Consider the following 13783-nt stretch of genomic DNA (forward strand, 5'->3'; position numbering starts at 1 on the left):
TAATATTTTCAATTATTTTAAATTTAAGTAAGTATATAGAAATCAATATAATGCTGGAATGTTTGATACAGAATATTTAAAAAAATACTTTCCTAATGACGTTAATAAGGTTAAAACCATATTATGATAATATTAATGCACTCTAGGTAAAACTTTATTATTGTAGTAAGTTTAAGTTCTGTAAATTGAAAGATTTATGTCTAGGCATTGTTTTAAAAGATATAAAAGGCTTACAGTCGATGCATAGGCATAGACGTTATTAATTTCTTAGTCTAACTTTTTTAGGACTGTAAATAAAGTATTAAAAAAAACATACAAAAACTAGATTTAAAAACAAAATATTTAATATAATTTATAATAGTTTTTTTGTAACATGTATACTTTATAAGTTAAAATAGTTTCGATTTTAAGCTTATGTGTTTTAATCAATATTAAATATTTTCATTAAGTTTGATATTTTCATAAAGCTTTTTTGTCAATGTGTGCGTCATGTAATTGTCACTTTATTGAATCTGTAAAATTTGTCGATACTTTTTGTGTGTCTATAGCGGTGGTATTTCGAAATTTCAAAATATTGTTATTAAATACGTTAAATAGTTAAAAATAATATATATAACTTTAATAATGCAGCCGGCAGTTGATGTAAGAAAAGTTACTCTGATAGGTCTGAAACAAAAACTTCTAGATGATCTGGACTATTGTGAAAATCAAATCGCAGAAGCCAAAAAGGAACTAGCGAAACCTAAGTCTACATACAATGATAGGTATTTTCTTATACATTTCAAAGATGGTTTGCATGTAATATTCAAAAATAGCTAATTTAATGAAGATTCTATGAGACATGATGCACTTCAAATCTCGAAATACACGAAGTAGTGATCTTCACGCCCTTTAATTTACTCTCTCGCCAATTTATGGTTTCGATGTATTTAATAATTGCTAGAATAAACTATGATAGGTTGTCCATTGCTGGATATATGCTGCCGTCTACTCCAGAACCTGAAGGCCTCAGCTACCATATATTCCACTATGTAGCCGGCCTTATGAAGTTGCAGTTAACTATGGTGGGAATAGAACAACTGGATTACTGCAATATGAATCAACTATGAAAATATTTCAATTGATGATTTTTTTTATTAAACATAAGAGATGAACTTGATGAGGTAGTATTTTATGAAAGGAAAATATGCTTGTTCGGCTTTGCTGATATCACCAGCATGATTTTGTTGATAACAACACAATATAATACAATTTTAAACAATTTTCTTGTATTCCATTGAAATTGGCTAGTCCACCCCCAGTTCACAGAAGCACAAGAGACTACTTGAAAGTGGATATTTTGAGTGAAATATGTCAGTATAGTGTTGGTTTCGCGAATTGCATCATTTTCACACATTACATCTGTTCATTCAGCTTCAGGATGTTATTTCTCTTCAAGTATTTGTCATAATTTGCCAGATAACTGGTTTGAAGGGTACCAAGCCTTTGATAGGACATAGCCAATGCTAATGTTTTCTTTGATTTTTGCAATCTTTAAGAGTTAGTTCCCTAGCCAAGGCATTACATATGAAGATGTTGGTCTTGCTGGTCACTCTGCTAATAACATCAGGCATAAATAAAATTGCCAAATACAATATATCAGAGGATAAAGGGATTCCAGGATTTTTTGCAACTTTGTGACTCTTGAAGAACTTAAAAAATGATTCTCTTTGAGCCACAAATATTTTTCACAGATTGCAGTACTTCTATAAAAAAAATTTCTCTTTCTATTTATGATCAGCCAGAAAGCTTTAATTAAATTTGACTTTCTATGATGTTGCATCTCATTCAACAATGTAGATTCAGTTCAGATTGAACTTAGTCTAGGTCAGAGCTCCTAAACTTTTTTGTGTCGTAGACCCCTTGCCATATTTTTCCATGTTGGGTAGACCCCCTACTTACCTGATTTCCTGTAAATTTCTAACTGTAGTGAAGTTTAGTGTTAAAAACTTAAAGTAAAAACACATGTTAATTTATACATTTATTAATCGAATTTAAATTAAAACTACTCAAAATAAAATTTTGTATCTGTTATGTAAAATATATGAAACATTAAATAAACAAATTTTGTTTATTTAATGTTACATATATTTTACAACTTATATATACTAAATTATAATATCAAAACAACAAAACAAGTTTTGTCTTGTTTTGTTGTGCGACCACAAAGCGAATACCAACATCCTACAACTTACACAATTTTATTAACATATACAATAATTTTTTTTACTTCATAGGTACTTTTATAAATAATGTAAATGTTTTGATATTATAAGATAGTATGATGTAAGTAATTAGGTACTATCAGTGTATGTGTTGAGGTCCAATATCATGGACCCCCATTTTCATTTCATGGACCCTCAATTTTTTTTTCGCTGACGTAGACCCCTTGCAGGTTGTCATCGACCCCTAGGGGTCGATATAGACCACTTTGGGAATCACTGGTCTAGATCTTTTTAAAAGGAATACACTCTCATATATGTTCATCAAAGACCTCGCCAAGAAGTTTTTATGTCATTCCAATCTTTGTTTATAGCCCTTACAGGATGTTTCAATCAGTACAGTGAAGAGTTCAAAAATGTTAAAATTTAGCTTAAACTATCAAGTAACTTTGCTACCTGTGCAATATATATTTATAAATTTACTTCCAGTTCAGATTCTGAATGCGAGTTGGCTCTCAATGTGGCCAGTGGACCATCAATACCATGTTTGAAGTATATACAGACGAAACTGCAAATATGTCTAAAGGCAACACAGGAGCTCACTGGCTTACAGATTTTACAATCTGAAGTTAATATTTTGGTTGATGATCCAGTTATAGTCGGGTAAGTTTGGTTTTACTGATAAATATTGTTTCCATTTATAGCCTTACTGGGGTAACAGGTAACCAGAGGCGGCTTTACTTGCGGCTTTGCTTTACGTGCAGGTTGTGTAAAGCACATGGGCGCCGCCGTCTCAGCTAAGAGCATCGTCTTAGAATCTTTCGCGCTTCTCCACTTAGTTTCTCAACAGAGATGTGCTACAGGCATAAAAACAATGAGAGTTATTCTGCCGTCATAAGAAGAAAGGCCGTAACTAATACCATACTGAAAGCTATACTTACTTATAAAATAGCTTGTTGGAATATGAAAAAACTTACGTTATGACGGCAAAGTTAATAGTTGTAATCGCAGGGTCAGGCCTAGGGGGCGCCAGGGTTTCATGGCAAACAGGCGCTACATGACCTAGAGCCGCCCCTGCAGGTAACCCTTGATAATAATATGAGAATCTCTATTATTCTATTTAACTCTTAGAAAAAAAACCCGGAGATTAAAAAACCTTTATAAAATCCTGTAAATGTCATTTAAAAATACAACATTATAAATATTAAAAAGACCATTTTTAAGTAGATCTTCATGATGATTAATAAATTTTGGGTTTATTTTAATTTCAAGACTTCATCGTCTGTGTTTTATGTATACTCATTTGAAACATTATATGCTTCCTAAGCTTCTTTTATCTTTTGAATTAGACCCTTGCAGCATTTTTTTCATGATATACACATGTACTTAGTGTAAATGAACCTACTTGGATAATATATCTTCTAATATATAAAATTCTCGTGTCACGGTGTTCGAACTTGAACTCCTCTGAAATGGCTTGACCGATTTTTACCAAATTTTATAAGCGTATTTAGTAGGTCTGAGAATGGGCTACTATCTATTTTTCATACCCCTAAGTGATAAGGTTTGTTCACCCTTAAAAATTTTTTTTTATTTTTTTAACGAAATTTTTTTGTTTTTATTTTTTTATGATACAACATACAAAAATACATACAACCTAAATTTTCACTTCTCTACGATCAACCCTTATTTTTAAATTGAAAATTAAAAATATTTTTTTTGCAAAACAACGTTTGCGGGATCAGCTAGTACATGTATAGAATACATAGGAAGGTAATATAAATACATAAAATAACATAAAGATAGCCTTGACTTTTTTATAGTAACTAAGTTTAAGAGCTACCTTTATAGCTATTAGCTTATTTAATATTATTTAACATATATGTTCTATCCAATAATCAATGATTTAAAAAATAATAAATATTGTTATGATAATATAGTAATAAAAGTTTTCAAGATACAAATTGCTATATTTTAAAATGAATTATTGTTTACTATCTGTTCCTATATATGATATATAGACTTTGCATTGCCAGAAGTTATTGGGCTAGTGGAAAAATAAATTAATGTAGCGTATTTCAGTGTGATCTGATTACACAGGGTGATTGGAAATATGTTTAAAACTGTTTTGCTGGTCATTTATCAGCAAAAAGAGCTATATTTCATACTAAAAACCAATCAATGTGTGTATATTTACACATATAATTATATAATGTATGTCATTTTTACTAATAAGCATTAAAGACAGTTGTTGACTACAAATCTATATACATCTCTTACTCGTGATTCCAGAGAACCAGAGGTGACACAAAGAGGGACATGGAAGGAGGTAACCGTAGAGTGCAGAGTGGATCTGGTCACATTTACCATGTCATTCTATGTTCACCAACCAGTGAGTAGATTCTATTAGAGACTTATCATCATGTCAGATACAGACATCCAATGTAAGACATAGGTCTTGCACAAACATCACCATGATAGCCAGTCTCGTGATGTCCACATCAAGTGACTTCCTGCAACCTTGACTGTCTCTTCACATGCTATGTACATCATCATACCTGCTGATAGATGCCCACTGCGAGAGATAGGCCATGCTTGGCTGGTAGGCTGGTGATTTTAGTGTGGTATTATGGAATGCTGAAGACGCTGTTTCCCAACCTCTAGAAACTTGTTTGTGAACAGTCCTATGTAATTATTTACAAAGTGTGAATTATATAAGATAATATCCCGAGTATCGAACTCTCAGTCCTCAACAGCTCGGCTACCACTGCTGATGTGCCTTAATAAAATACAAATAAATAAAGTTAACAACCAGAGTATCCTCTGGAACCGTGGCTCCAAATCTTTATATTAAGTTACTTATATGGTAAAGCTGTATGCAATAAATCAGGGGTGAGCAACATGTGGCCCGTTAAATCCACCAAGCATTTCTAAAATGTATTTTGTTTCATCAACTTTCTACCATCAATGTACTGTTATGTAATTTATTAGTTCCTGAATCATCCTGATTTACATGTAGAATAACATCGATTTATAAATTTACTTTGCACAATAAACATGGAATTTTTTAATAAAACCTTTGTGGGCACTGAGAAATTTACAGTTTCAAAAAAAATTTTTTTTTCCACGAAATCAATCCAAAATGACCTCCGATCATGCCTGAATAACGTGTAGATACTTCAGGTATTCCTTATATCTAAAAAAACAGTGCCAAATTTCTGATAAAAATTTCATAATTTTTTAAAAATATTAAAGTTGGCTTGTAAATTAAAGAGAGGAAATTCCAAAAAAAAAAACCATGTAATTATTCCAGAAATGTAATTGCGGTCAACCTTCGTATCGGTCGCTCAAAGTGGCGGCCGTGAAGACTGCTCAAGATAAGGAACTCTCCAAATCCATTCTGGCTGATGTTACCACACCAAGTGAAGCTTTTGAGGTAAAATTAATATTATAAGAGTCATGGTATTGCTTAGTCCAGGGTTTTTCAGGACTGTTTTTATCGTAGACCAGTTTCAAATGTAACAGGTTCATTGAACCGCCTGCAGATACATTTGTATCATATTCCGAAGATTGTGTGTTGGTGAATAATTAAAGATGTTGAGAATCATTTGATATGTCTGAAGCAGCCTATGTAAAGCAGTTGACGGTCTATACCTGAGATGTTGATGTTTCTTTTTCATCACAGGTGATCAAGAGCTACGCTACAGCTCACCGATCCCGCAGAACCACACTGGCGAGTCTTGCAGAGAAGTATGGTGAAAACTTGTTCATGATGCCACTGGTAAGACTTTATTAGATATTGTACAGACCAGGTAGCCGTTGGAATATAAAGTTTCTGGAATGAAATTACGGAACGACAAGAGTGGCTTTGGACATCCACTGACAAGGTGAACAGAAAACAAAAATAAAATAAAAACTGGAAACTATGACAAATTGTGATAATTTATAATAAGTAGCATACTAAATAAGAATGTTAAATATTAAAAAAATAGCACAAAATAAATAGAAATTGAGGTAAATAAATATGATATTTGTGGAACGAGACAAAGTAAGTGAGGCTATAAATGAACGTATATATGTATGAAAAAAGAATGATAGAACAGAAAAGATACATCATAAGAAGAATGATCAAAGAGTACAGGAATAAAAGTAAAAAACGTGAAAAATTCATTAAAGAATATCTAACCCTACAACAAGATAGGGAGTACGAGAAGTCCCAAATAATGGGGGACTTAAAAAAATCTTGTTAACATCATTAAAAGACTATGTAGACCACTTTCAATTGGAAGTCCATTAGAGAGGCCTTTGTCCAGCTGTGGACGCTGCAAAATGTCAAACTTTAGCCTTTTCAGGCACTCTTGTATTGGATCAGTTCTCTTTAGAGCTGGGCTTAGTCCAGGGCTACGCAACCTTTTTAATCTACAATGAAATTCAAAATTTTAAAATTTTTTGACGGACCATAATGTAACACTTATTAATCATATAATTTACAATACTTAATATTTAATAAACAATAAATAATATAATTGTATATATTTAAGGGGGACCGGAAAGTAATGTCGCCTTAAGTTAAATTCACACGACTACATTTTTAAAATGTTTTTATTTTTTAATCAACAATATATTCATCTTTGTTATCAACAATCTTTTGCCGTCTTGTATACAGTACCTGGCGATAAATATTGCACATCGACCTTTGGAAAGAGACAATCGGCTAATTTCGGCTTCGTAGAGCACTATCTCTGTCTCACACTACCTATGTGCCGTTTTGTCCGTCGTTGTATTTCGAGCGACGGAGCCGATTGTCTCATTTGTATCACAAATTAATTTACAGTAAATAAGTTATATTAAGGGTGCTTAAACTGGCTCGCGAGGTATACCTTTGAACGATTATTTTTGTCTCCGATTGATTGTCTAATTATTTCAAGATTTAAATTTATATAACCAATGTCAGCTGCCGGAAAATCGAAACAAATTACTGGCGTGAACAACTATTAATTTTATTCTACCGCAACATTAGCAAAATCCAAACAGCGATCGTAATTAACTAACCGGCGTCTTGAGTATCATTAGGAGTGCTGTCATATACGTGTGCATACATCTAACTTCAATGCACGTGTTTTGTACTTTTGTTTAAATAATTTAAATTAATATGATTTTTTTTTACCAAAATATTTATTACATATATTTAAATTTGTGTGTTTTAAGCGCGTATTGACTTGCGGCTCGCACAAAAAATTCCAATTTCTAACTATCAGTGTTTGGGCACCGCTGAGCTACATATTCACCTCTTTAACACTTTAATCATCCTGTATATTGTATTCTCCATTCATACCTTCAGGCAGATGGAGGATATCAGCTCAAATGTGCAAATGTCATGGAGGTGTCATGGGTACTCAAGAACAACACCTCCCCCATATCAGCGTTTCATCACCAGATGAAATTTGATTTGGAGTATATTGGTAAGTTTACACAGTCAAATTTGATATTACATTGCTACCGAAACCGCTGTACCGTTGAAATTCGAAAAAAAAAAAATTACATCACGGACCCTTCCACTCCGTGAACTCAGTACCGATGAAGCTGTAAAAGCCTTAGGGCAAACAGCATTAACATCTCCAGAAACAATTAAAAGAAAAACTTTGCGAGCTATGATGTCGGACTAACGAAGCGGAACCGCTCCTCGATACTCCTCTCCCTCCAGCTCTTAGCGCGCATACCTAAGGCGCGGTACAGCGATTACGGTAGCACACGATAGTTTATTTATCATAAAAAGAGATTCGTAGTGAAGATAATACACAGTTGATAGTAAGTAGCTTATAGTAACTTATAGTAAGGGAGGCGAGGTTCCCCACCAGGTGAATTCGGTTCACCACATAGTTAACACATTGATGACCGGCAATTTTACTGACAATTTATCTCGTATCACCGACCAGGTACAGTTTTTACATAAATTTTATGTAACTCTTTCGTTTGAGAATGGTACAAATTGGTCTGCATAACGACTAAATCAAAAACATCACTGTCAAACAAATAAAGCATACCTAATGATAGTCGGAGCGTCACCCAGTTCAATAGTTGCGCCAGGAATTTTCAGTAAAGGTGTAATGTCATGTTCATTCCACTCTTCTTTCAAATCGTCGTCACTGTCTGATGCTGTATTTCTTTTTGGCCTAATATCAGAGTCGCTCTCTTCTAATTCGGTATCATTTTCACAGTTACCACAATTTGATTAATAATCACTCGGACAATCAGATAAAGTATCTAACATATAATTCATTGAAAGATTCTTCATTACTACATCCCGTCATCATAAATAATTTGTATTATAAAAACCAATAATTGCACTGAATGGTCGCCAACAGCGATAACAAGTGTGCAACAAAACGCATCACGAGTTTACTCGTGGCCGGTCAGCAACGTTCGGCTTAAAATGTGTTGAAGTCACGGGAAGGCGCTGGATGCGAGCAGTGCGAGACCAGTGATTGTGTGTCTTTGTCTCCTCCATCCAAGATGCTCAAGATACCTCCACTATGGCTTGCAGTTGGGATGGTGCACAAGGATATTCAAAATTATAATAAAAACAATTATGTAATAGTAACTACAAATAAGGATAAGTTTGTTATACCTTTGGCTTAACCCTTAATAGCCTAGAGTTTCAATTTTGATACTTTTAAACCGAATGTTCACATTACTATTAGTTTTTTTTATAGGTTGGCTGCACGTATTTTACTGTTGTATAATATTCTTTTCAACGAAATTAAAAAAAAATCTATTTTTCTCTTCATCTAGACCATCAAGCAAACAGTAATATTAAAAAAAAATACTTTCGTAATCAGGCTATTAAGGGTTAAAAAAATTAAGTAAGGATAAGTGAGGATTTGAGGTTATCTTTGTTAGCAATGTGCGACAAAGATAAAACTATACAGAACTGAAAATATTCGATCTTTAACCAATGCCTTAATCTGCACACAGCTAAAATAAATAAATAATAAACGTTACGTTATTACAGATAAAAAATACTTGGACATAATAACTCAAGCGAACAAAAAGCTTTGCAATCCGTCCATTGACACGGACGAGAGGACATCACTGTTATCCACCATCATCAGCTCGTGTCTTGAAGCTCAGGCGATCAGTGTACAGACTGGGTCGGACTCGGAATCCTCTCGGGCCGAAAAGAGACCAGCAAATACTGAAGCAGAAGTGCCAGCTAAAAAGAGAAAAGATGCAGAAGTCATGGCTCCACCTAAAACATTGCCAAAGAAGTTTGAAGCCAAAGGGAAAAAGAATAAACTTCAAAATCGCACAAACAAATCTGCTATTGTTGAAGACAAAGAAAAGATGCCTGAAAATAAAAGAAATACCGATAAGGCTTTAGGTGGAAAAAACAGACTTAGTGTTAATGTTGTTAGATTAAACATTAAAAAACATGTAGTAACTCAAGATAAAGAAACAACTCAAGCAAAAGGTAAGGAAGTCATATCCGAAAAGAAAAAGCCAAAAAATAAAGTTCCTAATCAAAACCCTATATCCAATGTAGCCAGCGTAAAAAACTTAAAAAAAACAACACAAGAGGTGAATAAAGGTAAACAAACTTCAAGCAATAGCGAACATATATTTACACCTAGAACGAAAATAACAAGATTCAGTAACTCAAAAGTGAACAGTGGTAACACTGTCAAAAATACTACAGATAAAACTAAATCTGGCAACACTAAACCTATATCCATCAAACCAAAATTATCAAATGTTAGAGGATTAACAAATGAGAATTTAAAAAAGAATAATAATAAAGGGAATATCAAATTACAGAGTGTGAAGAATCTGCAAGCGAACTCGAAGAAGACTTTGCTGAGAATAAGTCCAAGTAAGTCTTTTTATTAGCATATATCAGGGGTGGCCAAGTGCCTTGATGATATGAGCCAATTTTTGAAATATGAACTTTTTCGCCAGCCGCAATTTTTATTACAAAATTATAAAATATATAGATAGGAATTAAATATCACAGTAATTTTAAGAAAGTTTTAAAATATGTGAAGCGATAACAATTGTTTCAAATATTATTTCAAAAAAATGAAAAGTGTACTCAGTTACATTTATTGCAAGCTACAAATAATCTTGCAAGAAGCCGCAGGTTGGCCACCCCTGGTATATATGTATATGATAATAATAATTTACTTTAGGCCTTCATGTGGACCCTTGAGCTTAGTACATGGAACATTTACCAAACAATCTAATAGTTCAGTGGCCTCTCAATCTGATAACTAGTATCAGGTAACAGCCTGAGCTGAGGTTCTCCTGGGAGCCTTCAATTACTTCAAAAGAGACTTAAGTCTAGGTGCACTCTGTTCCTGCCACCTCATACCCGCGGAGTTGTCAAATTCCATTTAGGCAGCATTGAGAGTCCTATAAAAAAAAACTAGGCCTTATTAGAAAGCTATAAGTTGCTCAAGATCCTTGACTGTGTTTGGGATTTCTCTCAGAAGATCCATAGACAGCATGTCCAGCAGATAGAGACTTTCAAGTGGCTGTGCCGAGCCACAGCGTAGAATAGATACCTGCTGGAGCCTTAAAGTTCTGGAGCTGTGACCACAGACTGGCAAGTGCGGCAATGGAAGTCAACCGAAAATATGCCCGATGCAGGCAGCTTCCAACCAGTTCTATGGAAATATATGGGAAAAGCCTATGTCCAGGTGTAGACATGTTGCGGCTAAAATGATGATGATAAATAGGAAGAACATCATAGGGTTCATAAAAACCATATTTCAGTGCTTATGGTACTGGTACATCATCAGTGGTAAGACACATTGGTCATAGCCGTGTATGTGTGTATGATCTCAGGAGCCCTAAGCTTCTGTGGTGACCATGTTCCAGCCAGCGTAGCATGGGGCCTTCACCTTGCCTAAATTTTACTTATCAGTTTTGACTTGATCAGTATTTTGTTGTAATATCTTTTTATTGGAGTCTCTTGTCCAAAAAAGTTTTGGAATCCCTGCACTACAGGAATGCTGGCAACTAAATTTATCCCAAAAGCATGCATGGACAGACATCTGCATTTCAAGAATAGGATGTCAACAGCTGGACATAAACCTCCTCCATAGATTTCCTATAACACTGATAGGATGCGACATGCACCCAGCATATTCCGATCACCTTAACAAAGTCATCTGTTCACCTTATGAGAAGTCTTACACTGCGCTTGCCCATCCGTGGACTTCATTCCAGAACCATATGTTCCAACAGTGTGAATATTAAGGCTAAACAACAATAATTCCGGTTGTTTTAGGGATAACGGCGTCGAAGATTCCAAAGTCTCTGGTCAACAACAGCCGCTTGTCCGGCACGAAACGTCCTGATGGGGGGATACCCAGTAAGTTAATTATTCAATATGATTATAAGTCCAAGCTAAAAGATCTTACAGTATTTATGTTTATATTCCATCATGAAAGCCAAGTATTCGATAAGGAGTTGCTTCCAGTATATGTAATAATTGGTTATAGGTGTATAAGCGCTAAAGATGTGAAAATATAGCTCATAATAAAAAGCTTTACATTTTTCACAGCTATGTACAATCCTCCTGTATAATATTATCAAAAAAGGCCTAGCATTCAATGTCTTTTAACAACCTTAACAAGATATCTAGTCTACCTTGGGGATGGAAGTCCTATGCTGCGTTTGTTAATCTGTGATCTCCTCCCCAGAAGCTTAACTGCCATTTCAACCTCAATCTACTACATCATAATTATAGCCTCCTCCATAGATTTGTAACCGGTTGAAAACAGCCTGCATTCAGCTTTGCAACAATCTTAACACTACCAAACATTCCTAAATTTTATATATAGAAACTCGCAATTGAATTACCTAAAGAAATAATAATCCGGTTATTAGTAATGTAATATTTTAGTTTTCTGTTGAATAATTCAATGTTTCTTTAAGTTAAGAGTGAATAGGTTTCTTCTAGGCAAACATGTAGCAACATAGACCTCGTCATCACTTAACATTAGGCGAGATAGAGGTCAAATGCTTTGCCTATAGTGAAAACAAAAGGTTGGTCAATTGCTGAAAATTGTATCTATACATTTATATCATTACCCATTTTATTCATTTTATTTTTATATATTTGCAACACTCAAAACGTTGTCTCTCACTGAAATTCAGCACTATAGAATGGTTTAAGCTGTATAGTTACTAGCTGTACAGTTTTTTCTGTCGCATGAAATACAATGACAAAACGTCACATAAGTAGTGTAAGACAGAGACAGTGCTCTACAAAGCCGAAATTGGCCGATTGTCTCTTTCCAAAGGTCGCTGTGCAATATTTACCCCCGGGTACTGCACTATAGTACATATCTGAGTTTGGGTTGCCATAGTTGACACAGTTATATTTGTCTGTATTACTTTTAGGCTAAGTGGACAACAAATTATTTATTCATTCGTATCCTGTTTTGTTGTAATTATTAAGAATATCCTACAAAATTAACAAAATTACATACAAAGCAATAAGGACTAATTGTAATTTTTATAAATGGCAACCACAATGTGCAAAGTTAAGAAAGAAAAGATACTTTTTAATTTAATAAAACCGAACAATGATAGATATTTTTAGTTCATAGTCTTTAAACCCATGACGACTGTAAGGCTTAGGACTTTCTCAAAGATATATGTGAGAGGATATACCATAATTGCCATGCCCGGCATTTATTATTGACCTACTGGAAATTCTTTTGTGGGTAGTGGCAACTCTATATAACACACAAAGTGTGAATTAGATAGTATTGTATTTCAGAAATTGAACCCGTGACTTTCTAATGCAAGTCCCAGCCCATATAGCTAGGTTACCTTTTGGTTTTCACCTGCGCTTTACACACATAGATTATTATAATTTAAAAAGTTAGTAGGTATTTATTATTTTTGGAATGCTATGTATCATAACATTTTCCGAAATATTTTGCATATATGAAGATAATCATGGTAAATGTTTAAATAATTTATTAAAAAGTATTTATCTTCCATTTGTTCCAGGGCTAGTGAAAAAATCTGCAAAGTAAACCATATAATTAATATATAATGAGGTAGTGTGATGTTAAAACTAATTTATACATTATTATTGTGATAGTGTTAAAACTTAAGTTATAATTAGTGAAGGTCCCAGTGTCTTCGCATCATGGCAGTGCAGCCAAGCTAATCTAAGTTGATCACCATTGAATAATCTAAGTTACAAGTTTTTTTTTTTATTTACTAACAATGTGCCATAAAATAAGTTTTGGTTTATTTTTCATTCTGATTAAACTGTTTTTTGACATTTTAAATGTAATACACCCTTGTTCATAATCAGGAGACCTAGCCAAAAAATTATTATAACATTCCAATTTTTTTTATAGTCTTTACGGCAGTGCTTCCCAACATGGGGCCCACACTCCAGATTGGGGTAATTTGATAGTTAAAGTGGGCAATTTGAATGAGGATTGGACACAAGTTTAACCCTTTCGCTTTAATATAAAAAATATATGTTAAAGTTAAAAAATACTACATTACAGAAATTTTTCATGTGTAAACAGTTGGCATTTTCAAACATTAGT

The 13783-nt window shown here is 33.8% G+C and overlaps 1 protein-coding gene across 2 annotated transcripts; it reads left to right on the forward strand.

Annotated features, from left to right (window-relative positions):
* Positions 1–536: 536 nt before the first annotated feature.
* On the forward strand, positions 537–13407 carry LOC137926288 (uncharacterized). 2 transcript variants are annotated; one of them, XM_068769885.1, is made up of 10 exons: positions 537–764; positions 2691–2864; positions 4494–4593; positions 5515–5637; positions 5887–5982; positions 7543–7663; positions 9214–9672; positions 10017–10071; positions 11491–11574; positions 13227–13407. In XM_068769885.1, exons 1-9 carry the CDS (start codon positions 625–627, stop codon positions 11558–11560), a joined length of 1338 nt encoding a protein of 445 aa, XP_068625986.1. In that variant the 5' UTR covers positions 537–624; the 3' UTR covers positions 11561–11574; positions 13227–13407. The 2 variants fall into 2 exon arrangements, with proteins under 2 accessions (XP_068625986.1, XP_068625985.1); XM_068769884.1 differs by having other exon boundaries at positions 9214–10071.
* The last annotated feature ends 376 nt before the right edge of the window (positions 13408–13783 follow it).

The sequence above is a fragment of the Battus philenor genome, unplaced genomic scaffold (genome assembly GCF_028537555.1).
Source record: "Battus philenor isolate CCGP_79_NKW_IND1 unplaced genomic scaffold, ilBatPhil1.0.hap1 SCAF_29, whole genome shotgun sequence".
NCBI classification, from domain to species: Eukaryota; Metazoa; Arthropoda; class Insecta; order Lepidoptera; family Papilionidae; genus Battus; species Battus philenor.